The 14,924-nt window shown below is 46.4% G+C and overlaps 1 protein-coding gene across 3 annotated transcripts; it reads right to left on the bottom strand.

The window, feature by feature from the left end:
* Positions 1–298: 298 nt before the first annotated feature.
* LOC140460204 (uncharacterized) lies at positions 299–13,163 on the bottom strand. Of its 3 annotated transcripts, XM_072554618.1 has the most exons (4): positions 13,055–13,163; positions 12,624–12,733; positions 9,462–9,686; positions 299–1,404 (listed from the first exon to the last, which is right to left on the bottom strand). In XM_072554618.1, the coding sequence occupies exon 4, from the start codon at positions 1,312–1,314 to the stop codon at positions 586–588; it is 729 nt and encodes a 242-aa protein (XP_072410719.1). In that variant the 5' UTR covers positions 1,315–1,404; positions 9,462–9,686; positions 12,624–12,733; positions 13,055–13,163; the 3' UTR covers positions 299–585. The 3 variants fall into 3 exon arrangements, with proteins under 3 accessions (XP_072410719.1, XP_072410718.1, XP_072410720.1); XM_072554617.1 differs by lacking the exon at positions 9,462–9,686; XM_072554619.1 differs by lacking the exons at positions 9,462–9,686; positions 12,624–12,733; positions 13,055–13,163 and adding an exon at positions 12,530–12,602.
* Between the last annotated feature and the right edge of the window lie 1,761 nt (positions 13,164–14,924).

The following is a 14,924-nucleotide window of genomic DNA, read 5'->3' as shown; positions in this document are numbered from 1 at the left end:
ACATTGAATGTATTCAAGAGGCAGCTAGATACAGCACTTGGGGCTAATGGGATCAAGGTTTATGGGGAGAACAGAAAAGTAGGGCTATTGAGTAGGAAGATCAGCCACGATCGTGATGAATGCTGGAACAGACACAAAGGGCCGAACGGCCGCCTATGTAAACAATATGTGGGTGGACAATCTTGTGTTGATATAGAGTAACATTTTGATTATTTTCAAACCCATCCTACCCAATTGCATCAGTGATTTATCCAGAATATCAGCCCTTTAAATGGATCAGGGTTTAATAACATGAATGTACATGGCTCAATGACCAAGGTTTATTCCTTAATGTGTGGAAAAAGCAAAACCCTTCACCTATGGCTCTTTTGAATTTGCTGACGTGCTCGCAAACAGCAAAGATGTTTACACAAGCAGAACAGGTGGTGAACAGGATCCACCCAGTGTCGTTTCACTGTGGTGCTAACAGTTCAAAATCTCTTCCCATTTACAGAACAAGTGAAGTGAACAGTCTCTCCACAGAGTAAATGGGCTGGTGTCTCAGCAGGATGCTTGACTGAGTGAATGCTTTACACAATCAATCAATCAATCAGGGCAGCTGAATGGTGTCTCTCTGGTATGGACTCGCTGGTGTATCAGCAGTCTCGATGAGCAATTGAATGCTTTCCCACAATCCGAACACGTGAATGGTCTCTCCCCGGTGTGAATGCGCTGGTGTATCTGCAGATTACAGGAGCGATTGAATCCTTTCCCACATTCAGGACAGGTGAATGGTTTCTCCCCAGTGTGAATCCGCTGGTGTATCAGTAGTTTAGACGTGTAGTTGAACCCTTTCCCACATTCAGAACAGGTGAATGGCCTCTCCCCAGTGTGAATTCGTTGATGCTTCAGCAGGCTGGAAGAAGAAGTGAATCCTTTCCCACAGTCGGAGCAAGTGAACGGCCTCTCCCCAGTGTGAACGCGCTGGTGGATCCGCAGGTCAGACGACTGAGAGAACGCTTTCCCGCACACGGAGCAGGTGAATGGTCTCTCCCCAGTGTGAACCCGCTGGTGTATTCGCAAGTGGGATGACTGACTGAATCCCATCCCACAATCAGAGCAGGTGAATGGTTTCTCCCCAGTGTGGCTGCGTTGGTGAGTTTCCAGTTCTGATGGGTAAAGAAATCCCCGCCCACAATCCCCACATTTCCACAGGCTCTCCCCAGTGTGGCTGCGTTGGTGAGTTTTCAGCTGGGATGGGTAAAGAAATCCCTTCCCACAATCCTCACATTTCCACCGTCTCTCCCGCGGGTGATTGCGCTGGCGTTTGGACATGTCAGATGAGCCCTCACCGACTCTTCCACGTGCAGACGACGCGCGTTTCTTCCGCTGTGAACAATGCTTTTTCCTTCAATGTTCAAAATCCTGAGGAAAAATTAGGTTATGATGAAACAGAGTGGCAGTCAGATCCGGATGTGGTTTCATTTGAAGTCTCCGATTGCAAATCACAAACACAAAACAAAAGCATGAAGAGAAATTAGAGGAAAACACAAGCTATGAAACAGAGAGCAATTTGTGGAGATGATACCGAGGGAAACTGCTGGGATTTCATTAAAACAAACTGGTTAAATAAATGTCCTACAGGGAAGGAAACCAGTCACTGCAGAAAACAACAGATAGTGATGAAGGTGGGAGAGACAGGTATGAAGCAGACATGTTTTACACAACTACTCAGTCCTGTTCCTGTTTTCTCCCCTGCCCCTTTAATCCACCCCAAGGGCTAAGAACAAGTACACAGTTCCTTGGAAGTGGAGTTGCAAGCAGACAGGGTGGTGAAAGCAGCATTTGGAATACTTGCCTTTATTGGTCAGCGCACTGACTGTAGGAGTTGGGAGGTCAGGTTGTGGCGGCATTAGACGCTGGTTTGGAAGATGCAGTTCTGCTCTCCCTGCAGTAGGAAAGGTATTGTGAAACTTAAACATTCAGAAAAAAGATTTATTGCTGGGATTTAGAATTGGGCTATAGGGAAAAGGCTGAATAGGCTGCGGCTCTTTTTGCGTGGAGTGTCAGAGGCTGAGGAATGATCTTGTTGAGGTTTATAAAATCATGAAGAGCGTGGATTGGGTGAGTAGCCAACATCCTTTTCACCGGGGTAAGGGGGCTTAAAACTAGTGGATATAGGTTTAAGGTGGGAGGGGAAAGATTTGAAAGAGACCGGAGGGGCAATTTTTTCCACACAGAGGATGATTTGCATATGAAATGAGTGAGCAGAGGAGACCCGGACAATTACAACATTTAAAAGGCATCTGGATGGGTACATGAACAGTGAGCGTTTAAGGGGATATAAGCCAAAGCTGGCTAATTGGGGTAGATCAGTTTAGAACCGGTCAGTATGGAAAAGTTAGACCAATGAGTCTGTTTGTTTGCTAATTCTCTGACACAAAGTGCTTGTGCAAAATGGCAGAAATCCAGACTAAGATCTGAAAATGCTGGAGATGTTCAGCAGGTCTGGCAGTACTTAAAATGGTGACAGATGCAGGAATCATTACAATCTTTGTTCTAGCTCTAAGAGAGTTGTTGTCTCTGGTTTGTTACCCGTGCCACCTGCTAGCGAGGTGAGGAACAGGGAGAGAAAGGAGTTGAACACATGGCTAAAGAGATGGTGCAGGAGGGAGGAATTCAGATACCCTGGATAATTGGGGCTCATTCTGGGGTGGGGTGGGACCTCGAAAAATGCGACAGTCTACACCTGAACCAGAGGGGTACCAATATCCTGGGGAGGCAGGTGAGCGGTGGAGGTTTGCTAAATGTTCTTCAGGAGGATTTAAACTAAGTCAGCGGGAGGAACCTGAATTGTGGCTCCACTGTACAGGAGGTTGAGTGTTCGAAGGTCATGAATGAGGCTCCAAGGTCACAGGAGTGTACTGGCAAGCAGGAAGGTGGTTTGAAATGTGTCTACTTCAACGCCAGAAGCATCTGGAATAAAGGTGCAGCATGGGTTGGTACCTGGGACTTCGATGTTGCGGCCATTTCGGAGACATGGATAGAGCAGGAACAGAAATGGTTGTTGCAAGTTAATGAAACATCTAAACCACAGAACAGCAGGAAAGGTGGGAAAAGTGGAGGTGGCGGCATTGTTGGTTAAGGACAGTATTTATGGTGGCAGAAAGGACGTTTGATGAGGACTCATCTACTGAGGTAATATGGACTGAGGGTAGAAACAGGCAAGGACAGGTCACCCTGTTGGGAGTTTTCAAAAATCTCTGAAAAATTCCAGAGATGTCGAGGAAAAGATGCAAAGATGATCCTCAATGGGAGCGAGGGTAACATGGTAGTTGTTACGGGGGACTTTAACCTTCCTAATATTGATTGGAAACACCATATTTTGAGTACCTTAGATAGGTCAGTTTTTGTCCAATGTATACATGAGGGTTTCCTGACACAGTATGTAGATAGGCCAACTCGAGGCAAAGCCATATTGGATTTGGTACTGGGTAATGTACCAGGGCAGGTGTTACATTTGGAGATAGGTGAGCACTTTGGTGCTAGTGACCACAGTTCAGTTGTTTACTTTAGCGATGGAAAGGGATAGGTAAATACCACAGGGCGAGAATTATAACTGGGGGAAAGACAATTTTGACATGATTAGGTAGGGTTTAGGATGCATTGGATGGGAAAGGAAACTGCAGGGCCTGGGCACAATTGAAATATGGAGCCTGTTCAAGGAACATCTATTGATAAGTATGTACATGTCACGCAGGATGGAAGCGGTCAAGAGAGGGAACCGTGGTTTACTGAAGACGTTGAATCTCTTTATCAAGAGGAAGGAGGAGGATTATGTAAAGATGAGACACGAAGGCTCAGTTAGGGCACTTGACTGTTACAAGTTAGCCAGGAAGGACAGAAAGAGAGCACGAAGAAGAGCCAGAAGGGCATATGAGAAGTCTATGGCAGGCAGGATCAAATAAAATCCTAAAGCTTTCTCTTCTCCGTCAGGAATAAAAGAGACAGTTCGGGCCTGTCAAGGTCAATAGCGGGAAGTTGTGCGTGGAGTCCGAAGAGATCGGGGAGGCGCTAAGTGAATATTTTTCGTCAGCATTCACAGAGGAAAAAGAAAACGTTGTCGAGGAGAATACGGAGATACAGGCTACTAGACTAGACAGGATTGAGGTTCATCAGGAGGAGATGTTAGCAATTCTGGAAAGAGTCAAAACAGTTAAGTCCCTTAGGCCGGATGGCATTTATCCTGGGATTCTCTGGGAAGCCAGGGAGGAGTTTGCTGAGCCTTTGGCTTTGATCTTTATGTCATCATTGTCTACAGGAATAGTTCCAGAAGACTGGAGGATAGCAAGTTTTGTTCCCGTGTTCAAGAAGGGGAGTAGAGACAACCCTGGTAATTACAGACCAGTGAGCCTTCGGTTCTAGGTAAAGTGTTGGAAAGGATTATAAGAGATAGGATTGGTAATCATCTAGGAAGGAATAATTTGATTAGGGATAGTCAACATAGCTTTGTGAAGGGTAAGTCGTGCCTCACAAACCTTATTGTGTTCTTTCAGAAGGTGATCAAACAGGTGGATGAGGGGGAAGGGTAACTCCCTCAATGTCCTTGGGGGAGTTTTTGCTACTGCTATTGGGGAGGTTTTAAACTGATGTGGCAGGGGACTGGGAACCAGAAGAGAAAACAAGTAGGCAGCAAGGTGGAGACTGGAGACTGTAAGAATTATGAAGATAGCATTAATAAAGGGAAGAATAGGCAGACAGCAGGTGAGCGCAAAAGAACTGGTGGCCTGAAATGCATCTACTTTAATGCAAGGAGTATAGTGTGTAAGGCGGATGAACTTGGGGCTTGGATTAGTGCCTGGGAGTATGACATTCTTGTCATCACAGCGACTTGGTTGAAGGAAGGGCATGATAATTGGCAACTAAATGTTCCAGGACATAGACACTTCAGACAGGATAGGGAGGGAAGTAAAAGTGGGGGGTGGACTGGCATTGCTGGTCAGGGACGAGATCACGGCTGTGCTAAAGGAGGACACTATGGCGGTCTTGGGTAGTGAGGCATTATGGGTGGAGCTGAGAAATAAGAAGGGTGCAGTTACATTGTTGGGGCTGTATTACAGACTGCCCAACAGTGCGCGTGAGGTAGAAGAACAAACAGGTAAACAGATTATGAAGAGATGCATAGGCAATAGGGTAGTGGTGATGGGAGATTTTGATTTTCCCAACATTGACTGGAATACACTTAGCGTCAGAGGTCTGGATGGAGGGGAATTTGTACGAAGCATCCAGGAGAGCATCCAGTATGTCAACAGTCCGACGAGGGAAGGGGTCATATTGGACCTGGTACTGGGGAATGAGACAGGTCAAGTGGAGAAGTTGCGGTGGGGGATTTCTTTGGGAACAGTGACCAGAAATCTGTACGTTTTATAAAACTCGTAGATAAAGAAGAGAGCAGCCCTAAGGGAAGAGTGCTAAACTGGGCCAAGGCCAATTATATCAAAATTAGGCAGGAGCTGGGAAATGGGGATTGAACACAGTTATTTGAAGGGAAGTCCACATTTAAGATGTGGGAGACTTTCAAAGATAGCTTAACAGCAGTGCAGGATAGGCATGTCCTGTTGAAGGCAAAGGATAGGAAGGGCAAGATTAGTGAACCATGGATGAAATTGTACGACTACGGAAAAGGGAAGTGTACATAAGTTCAAACAGCTAAGAACAGAATGTGCCCTGAAGGAATATCAGAAGAGTCGGACAAGTCTTAAACAAGGAATCAAGCGGGCTAAAAGGGGTCATGAAATAGCTTTAGCTAGCAGAATTAAGGAAAATCCCAAAGCATTTTATTCTTATATAAGAAGCAAGCGGGTAGCTAGAGAAAGGATTGGTCCACTAAAAGATAACGAAGGAAGGCTGTGTGCCGAACCTGAGAATGGGTGAGATTCTGAATGATTACTTTGCATCAGTGTTCACTGAGGAGAGGAACGTGATGAATCTTGAGATTAGAGATAGAAGTTTGCATAAGTAGGGAAGATGTGTTGGGTATGCTAGAGGTTATTAAGGTGGACAAATCCCCAGGACCGGATGGGATCTATCCCACGTTGCTGAGGGAGGGGAGAGAGGAAATAGCTGGGGTTCTGACAGATATCTTTGTGGCATCCTGAAATACAGGTGAGGTACTGGCGGACTGGAAGGTTGCTCATGTTGTCCCCCTGTACAAGAAGGGTAGTAGAGATATTCCAGGTAACTACCGACCAATGAGCCTGACGTTGGTGGTGGGGAAGTTGTTGGAGAGGGCACTGAGGGGTAGGATCTATTTATATTTGGAAAGGAATGAGCTTATCAGTGATGGGCAACATGGTTTTGTGCTGGGGAGATCGTGCCTTACCAACTTGATAGAGTTCTTCGAGGAAGTGACCAAGTTGATAGATGAAGGAAGGGCTGTTCATGTCATATACATGGACTTTAGTTAGGTGTTTGATAAGGTTCCCCATTGTAGACTAATGGAGAAAGTGAAGTCACATGGTGTGCAGCATGTTGTAGCTAGGTGGATAAAGAACTGGTTGAGCAACAGGAGACAGAGTAGCAGTTGAAGGGAGTTTCTCAAAATGGAGAAAGGTGACCAGTGGTGTTCCACAGGTGTCAGTATTGGGGCCACTGTTGTTTGTAATATACATAAATGATCTAGAAAAGGGTACTGTTGGTATGATCAGTAAGTTTGCAGATGACACGAAGATTGGTGGAGTAGCAGAAAGCATAAGGGACTGTCAGAGAATACAGGAGAATACAGACAGACTGGAGAGTTGGGCGGAAAAGTGGCAGATGGCTTTCAATCCAGACAAATGTGAGGTGATGCATTTAGACAAGTCTAATTCTAGAGCAAATTATACAATGAATAGAAGAGCCTTTGGAAAAGTTGATGGGCAGAGAGATCTGGGAGTGCAGGTCCATTGTACCCTGAAGGCTGCTGCACAGGTAGATAGGGTGGTCCAGAAGGCATATAGTATGCTTGCCTTCATTGAACAGGGTATGGAGTATAAGAGCTGTCAAGTCATGTTAAAATTGTACAAGACATTGGTTCGGCCACATTTAGAATACTGCGTACAGTTCTGGACGCCAAATTACCAAAAGGATGTGGACGCTTTGGAGAGGGTGCAGAGAAGGTTTACGAGGATGTTGCCTGGTATGGAAGGTGCTAGCTATGAAGAGAGGTTGAGCAGGTTAGGTTTATTTTCACGAGAAAACAAAAGGAAATTGAGGTTTATAAAATCATGAAAGGTATAGATAGGGTGAAGCTTTTTCCCCAGGGTGAAGGGTTCAATAACGAGAGGTCACGCTTTCAAGGTGAGAGGTGGAAAGTTAAGGGGGATACACGTGGCAAGTGCTTCACATAGAGAGTGGTGGGCGTTTGGAATGCGTTGCCAGCAGAGGTGGTAGAGGCAGGCATGGTAGCTTCATTTAAGATGCGTCTGGACACTTGCATGAGTAGGTGGGGAGCAGAGGGGTATAGATGCTTAGGAATTGACCGACAGGTTGAGACAGTACATTTGGATCGGCTCAGGCTTGGAGGGCCGAAGGGCCTGTTCCTGGGCTGTAAATTTTCTTTGTTCTTTGATGTGGTGTTTATGGATTTCAGTAAAGCATTTGTTAAGGTTCGCTACGGTAGGCTATTGCGCAAATACAGAAGCATGGAACTAAGGGCGATTCCGCAGTTTGGATCAGAAATTGGCTGGCTGAAAGAAAGGTGACTGACGGGAAATGTTCATCCTGGAGTTTAGTTACCAGTGGTAAACCGCAGGATTGTTTTGGGGCCACTGCTGTTGGTCATTTTATAAATGACCTGGATGAGGGCGTAGAAGGATGGGTTAGTAAATGAGCAGATGACACTAAAGTCGGTGGAGTTGTAGACAGTGCGGAAGGCTGTTGCAGGTTACAGAGGGATATGGATAAGTTGCAGAGATAGACTGGTGGTGGTAAATGGAGTTTAATGCAGAAAAGTGTAAAGTGATTCACTTCAAAAGGAGTAACAGGAACACAAAGTACTGGGCTAATGGTAAGATTCTTGGTCGTGTAGATGAGCAGAGAGATCTCAGCGTCCATGTGAATAGATCCCCAAAAGTTGCCACCCAGGTTGACAGGGTTGTTAAGGTGTACGGTGTGTTAGCTTTTATTGGTAGAGGGATTGAATTTTGGAGCTATGAGGTCATGTTGCAGCTGTACAAAACTCTGGTGCGGCTAAACTTGGACTATTGCGTACAGTTCTGGTCACTGCATTATAGGAAGGACATGGAAGCATTTGGAAAGGATGCAGAGGAGATTTACCAGAAGGTTGCCTGGAATGGAGGAAAGGGCTTATGAGGAAAGGCTAAGGGACTTTAGGCTGATTTTGTTCGAGAGGAGGAGGTTAAGAGGTGACTTAATAGAGACAGACAAGATGATCAGAGGATTCGATAGGGTGGACAGTGAGAGCCTTTTTCCTCTGATTGTGATGACTAGCATAAGGGGACATCGTTTTAAAGTGAAGGGTGGCAGATATAGGTCAGAGGTAGGTTATTTCATCAGAGGGTAGTAAGGGCATGGAATGCCCTGCCTGCATCAGTAGTAGACTCACCAACTTTCAAGGGGATTTAAATGGTCATTGGATGAACATATGGATGACAATGGAAGAGTGTAGTTAGGTAGGCTTCAGATCAGTTCCACAAATCGGCACAACATTGAGGGCTGAAGGGCCTGGACTGCGCTGTAACGTTCTATGTTCTAACCTTGAAGAAGCGTTTAGCTAAATCATACAAGGCACTACCAATGTTGGTCACATGTAGAGTGCCAGAAAATGAGACCAGAATAAATAGATGCTTGATGACCAGCACGGATATGAGGAGGACATTGTGTTCAACATTTGTATATCTGATACTTGGACACTTTTGTTCTGTGTTTCTCTGCCACTCTCTCTTTTCGGAAGCAGGCAGGAGTGACAGGCAGGGAGGAATCCCTCTCAGTCCAATATCACCTTCCTCAGTGGAGGGCTTTCAAAGCAATTTTTCAGTGTTAACAATGGCGATACAGCTAGACAATATATTGAAGGTGTTAGCCCCCTATGTTCTCTGCCAACGCCATGATGTTCAGATTGATTCTAATCTAAAAAGTGAGGTAGCAGTTTTACATGAATGCATGCAGTTTTTGAGCAAAGTACAATGTAACCCTGAAAGTACACATTCACCCCACAGAATATATCTGTGTGTGTGTCTGTCTGGGTTGGGGGTTGAGAGCGTGAGAAAGTGTATGTGTGTGTGTCGTGAGTGCAGAGTGTCTTAAGTCAGTGAGGGTGTGCATGTGAGAGTGTGGGAGTGAGTGTGTCTGTAAGGGTGTGTGTGGGTGTCTGTGCATGCGCATGTGCGTGTGAGTGTGTGTGTTTATAGTGCAATGGTGATCACCTGGAATGTGATATGAACACAAGGTCCCGATTGAGGCCCTCCCTATGGGTACTGAACTTAGCTATCAGCCTCTGCTCGGCCACTTTCCTCTGCTGCCTGTCCCGCAGTCCGCCTAGGAGGATGATCACCCGAAGGTCCGAGGTCGAATGTCCTGGACCACTGAAGTGTTCCCCAACTGGGAGGGAACACTCCTGTCTCTTGATTGTTGTGCGGTGTCCATTCATCCGTTGTTGTAGCCTTTGCTTGGTTTCCCCAATGTACCATGCCTCCGGGCATCCTTGCCTGCAACGTATAAGATAGACAACGGTTGGCTGAGTCACATGAGTACCTGCCATGTACAAGGTGGGAGGTGTCCCCACGCATAACTGTGGTGTCTATGTCCACACTCTGACAGACTTGCAGTGCCTACAGTGACAGGGTTGTATGGTGTTGCTCTGAGGGCCGGGCAGCTTGCTACGAACAATGATCTATTTGGAGGTTTGGCGGTTGTTCAAAGCTAGTAGTGGAAGTGTGGGGAAGGTCTTGGTGAGGTGCTCATCCTCATCGATAATGTGTTGCAGGTCATGAAGAACATGGCGTAGTTTTTCAGCTCCTGGGAAATACTGAACAATGAAGGGTACCCTGTCAGTTGCAGCACGTGTCTGTCTCCTGAGGTGGTCATTACGGTTCCTTGCTGTGGCACGTTGGAACTGGCCGATGAGTTGGGCATCATACTATGTTCTTGTGAGGGCATCCCTGAGTACTTCCAGGTGTCCGTCACGTTCCTCCTCATCTGAGCACAGCCGGTGTACGCGTAGGGCTTGTCCATAGGGGATGGCTGTTTTAATGTTTTGGGTGGAAGCTGGAGAAGTGTAGTATTGTGAGGTTGTCTATGGGTTTGCGGTAGAGTGTGGTGCAGAGCTGTCCCTCCTTGATGGAGATGCATGTGTCCAAGATTGAGACGGATAGTCGAGAGTAGTCCATGGTGAGTTTGATGGTGGGATGAAACTTGTTGATGTCACTGTGTAGTTTTATCAGTGACTCTTCGCCATGGGTGCAGAGGAAGAAAAATGTTGTCAATGTAACTGATGCATAGTGTTAGTTGAAGATCCTGCATAGAGAAGAAGCCTTGTTCGAACCTGTGCATAAAAGTGTTGGCATATTGGGGTGCAAATTTGATCCCCATAGCTGTTCCATGTGTCTGGATGGAGAACTGGACGTCAAAGGTGAAGAAGTTGTGATCAAGGATAAAGCGGATGAGTTGTAGGATAGTAGCCTTTAAACAACCGCCAAACCTCAAACAGGTCGTTGTTTGTAGCAAGCTGCCTAGCTCTCAGGACAACTCCATACAACCCTGTCACGGTAGGTGCTGCAAGACGTGTCGGAGTGTGGACATAGATACCAGCATTACACGTGAGGACACCTCCCACTTTGTACATGGCAGGTACTCATGTGACTCAGCCAACGTTGTCTATCTTATACGTTGCAGGCAAGGATGCCCAGAGGCATGGTACATTGGGGAAACCGAGCAAAGGCTACGACAACGGATGAATGGGCACCGCACAACAATCAAGAGACAGCAGTGTTCCCTCCCAGTTGGGGAACACTTCAGTGGTCCAGGACATTCGACCTTGGACCTTCGGGTGACCATCCTCCAAGGAGGACTTTGGGACAGGCAGCAGTGAAAAGTGGCCGAGCAGAGGCAGATAGCCAAGTTTAGTACCCATAGGGAAGGCCTCAACCAGGACCTTGGGTTCATGTCACATTACAGGTGATCACCATTGCACTATACACACACATACCCTTCCAGACACACACTCCCATATGCACCCCCTCACAGACTTAAGATACTCTGCACTCACTACACACACACACACACGTACACTTTCACTTTCTCACACTCATAACCCCCAACCCAGACAGACAAACACACACACAGATAGACAAAGACCCACATGCACACCTATTTTGTGGGGTGAATTTGTACTTGCAGGGTTACACTGTATTTTGCTCAAAAACTGCATGACTTCATGTAAAACTCCATTATCTCACTTTTTAAGATTAGAATCAATCCAAACATCATGGCATAGACAGAGAACACAGGGGGCTAACACCTTCAACATATTATCTCGCTATCACCATTGTTAACAGCTAACCTGAGAATATAACTTTTTTTTAAAAAAGGTTTTGTGATTTACGCATGAAAGAAGTGAAACCATCATGGTATTTTAACAGATGAAGGGCTTAACAGACAATCAATTTTTCAATGTATAATTTCAGTTACATTACACTTTTCATTTTTGCTATAAATTCTGTTAGGATTGCGCCCTCCATTACCACCTGATGACAGAGCGACGCTCCGACAGTTAGTGTGCTTCCAATTCAACCTGTTGGACTATAACCTGGTGTTGTGAGATTTTTAACTTTGAGGAGAAAGTGAGGACTGCAGATGCTGGAGATCAGAGCTGAAAATGTGTTGCTGGAAAAGCGCAGCAGGTCAGACAGCATCCAAGGAACAGGAGAATCGACGTTTCGGGCATCTGAAGAAGGGCTGATGCCCGAAACGTCGATTCTCCTGTTCCTTGGATGCTGCCTGACCTGCTGCGCTTTTCCAGCAACACATTATCAGATTTTTAACTTTGCCGTGAAGAAGTTCTCGTCCTCTCTCCACAAGAATCTGAGTGAATCTCTCTCTCACCACAATCCCCAGGTCATCTCTGTCCTGAAGCTACTCTTTAACCTATCACCGTCATCCCCCACGGCCATCCACCTATTGTACTCTTTGCTACCTTCTCCCCACCCCCACTTCCCTCCCATTTATCTCTCCACCCTGGAGGCTCCCTGCCTTCAGCCCTGATGAAAGACTTTTGCCCGAAACGTCGATTTTCCTGCTCCTCGGATGCTGCCTGGCCTGCTGAATTGAGAGGGTTATTAACCTATGGAATTCCTTGCCCAGTGAAGTAGTTCAGTTACTTCATTAAACATTTTAAGGTAGACTTTTTTCCTAAAAAAAGCACAGTAACTAAGGGATATAGTGAGAGCCTGGATAAGTGGATCTGAGTCCACGATAAGATGACCCATTATGGAATGGGCCGGACTGCCTGCTCCTGCTTCTTATGTTCTCAATTGCAAAACTCAGCACATACCTCAGGGGCGACCTCTTCACGAATTGCAACAGCTTGCTGCTTTCGAGTTACAAACGCTTCGGAGTTATATTCCCACAAGCAGAAAAGAACAAACCTTTTATCCTTGCACAGTTAAGTGCCGGTGGTATTCAGATCGTGATGACTCCACTGACTGTCAGAACTTGTTTGGAGATCCCGGTCTGCAACCTATTCTCAATTAATATCCTGCAAAAGCAAGATTGATAAAAAGCAAAAATAAAAAAGAAATCGCTGTCAGTCCAGGATAGACATCTACAAATGAAACAAATATTTCTCTTGCAAGGTTGCTGCGTGAATGCTCCTCTTCAAATCGCCCCGTGCCAAGGGAGGAGAATACGCATGCGCCCTGCCACACATTGCCCCTAACAAAGATGGCGATCTTCAAACTGAGGCCTGACACCGCCTCAAGCCAGCAGCCGTTTTCTCCTTGGTGCAAAAGCGGTACCGCGAGTTTCTAACTCGGGTCTTGCGTCCCGCGCAATCAGAGGATCCCCAGTACAAACTCACCCATTTCTTCCTCCCGGTTAACGCCGGGCTGCCCACTTTCCCGGGCGCAGCTCCCAAGCAGCCACAGGAGGCAGTCGCACCGAGCCTGCGCCCAGCGGCGCTGTGGGTCACGTGCCACCCTGCTCGCCCCGCCCTCTCGTTCACTCCCATTGGTCGGAGGACCAGCCGCTTCCGCGTGGTCCGCCAGCCCCGCCCACCGCTGCTGCTGCTGCTGGTCTGAAGCTACTGTCAATCATTGTGAATAAATGATTAAATCACTGCGGCTTTTTCTTTGGCTAAAAATCACGCAACACCAAGTTATAGTCCAACGGGTTGAATTGGAAGCACTAGCTTTCGGAGCGCTGCTCCTTCATCAGGTGTTTTTATTTTGGGAATGTTGTATCTCTGGATTTGGTGGCCATTCAGCCAGTTGGGGCAGTACTGTCCCACGCGAGAAAGGTGGCAAATTTATACCAACTCCCCTCCCCGTTTCCCCATTGCCAAAATATTTCCTTAAAACGTTAAATTCCAATACTGCTTTTTGAATCTGCATCCAGCTGCTGTTCAGACTGTTCCAGATCGTGCCATGGTCTTCACATTTTTCACCCTGCGTTATCTGCCAATTGTCTGAAAGTTGTGATTTTTGTCTACCAAAACATTCCACCAGAAAGCTACTGGCTCCTATTGCTACCTTCAATGCAGCTCATCACACCCCACATCCTGCAAGGGCGCCATCTCAGTCTCCCACTTCCTTTGTGTACGCCGCATCTGTTGGGGTGACGTGCCACCTTCCAAAACACCACTGGCTGCCATGGTTTTCGTCTTCCATGACTGTGGTTTCCCACCCACTGTGGTTGAAAGGGCGCTCAAAACGCACCCAACCTATCGCCCGTGCTTCCATCCTTGCCCCTTCCCATCACTCACAGCTTGATCGAGAGTCTCCTGTCCTCAGTTTGCATTCCACCAGCCTCCATGTTCAAAAGATCGTGCTCCAGCATTTTATGCAACTCGAGCAGCACACCATGACTGAATATATCTTGCCCTCAGTCCCCTGTCTGCATTTCACAGGCATTGTTCCTGGCCTGGCACCCTAGTCCATTCTACAACCATCAACATCACCTCCATGGCACCTTCCCATGTAGCTGCAGAAGGTGCAACACCAGCCCCTTCACCTCATCCCTGCTCACCAACCAAGGGCCTAAGACAGTCTTTCCAAATGAAGGCAGCATTACACCTATACCTCCTCCAATCTTGTGTATCGTATTCACTGGATCCAATGTTGTCTACTCTACAACTGGAGAAACCAACTGCAGATTGGGTGACTGCTTTGCTGAACACCTCTGCTCTGTGCACAAGCAGGACACTCGTCCGTACTCAGCATGCTGCAATGTTCCAGTGAATAACAATGCAAACTGGAAGAATATCTCATCTTCAGGTTTAGCACTTTACAGCCTTCTGAATTTAATATGGAATTCAACCCGTGAATTGTGAACATTTCTCCCCTTTCTTTTACAGCTACTACCCCCAGCTCCCCACCCAAACTATACCATAAATGCTATTGCCACAACACTTTACTTCTGCTCTGATGAAGAGTCATCGAGACACAAAATGTTAGTTTACTCTTTCTCCATGGACCCAGTCTAAACTGCTGTAATCTCCAGCATTTGTTGTTTTCAATACATATTCCAGCAACTGCAGTCAATTGTTCCTGCATTGTGACAATGTTAATAATTTTGCTCTGTCTGTAAATGAAATATCTTGAAAATAAATCTACACCTTGATTAGATCACTGCTGAATGTCCTCAGCTCCATTGAGAATTAACTGATCTTCTGCTGCCTCTCCAGAACCAGAAATCCCATCCTAATTTAATTTTTTCATGGAGTATGGTTT

Source organism: Chiloscyllium punctatum, chromosome 36, assembly GCF_047496795.1.
Source record: "Chiloscyllium punctatum isolate Juve2018m chromosome 36, sChiPun1.3, whole genome shotgun sequence".
NCBI lineage: Eukaryota > Metazoa > Chordata > Chondrichthyes > Orectolobiformes > Hemiscylliidae > Chiloscyllium > Chiloscyllium punctatum.
This window is presented reverse-complemented; position numbering and strand designations above follow the sequence as displayed.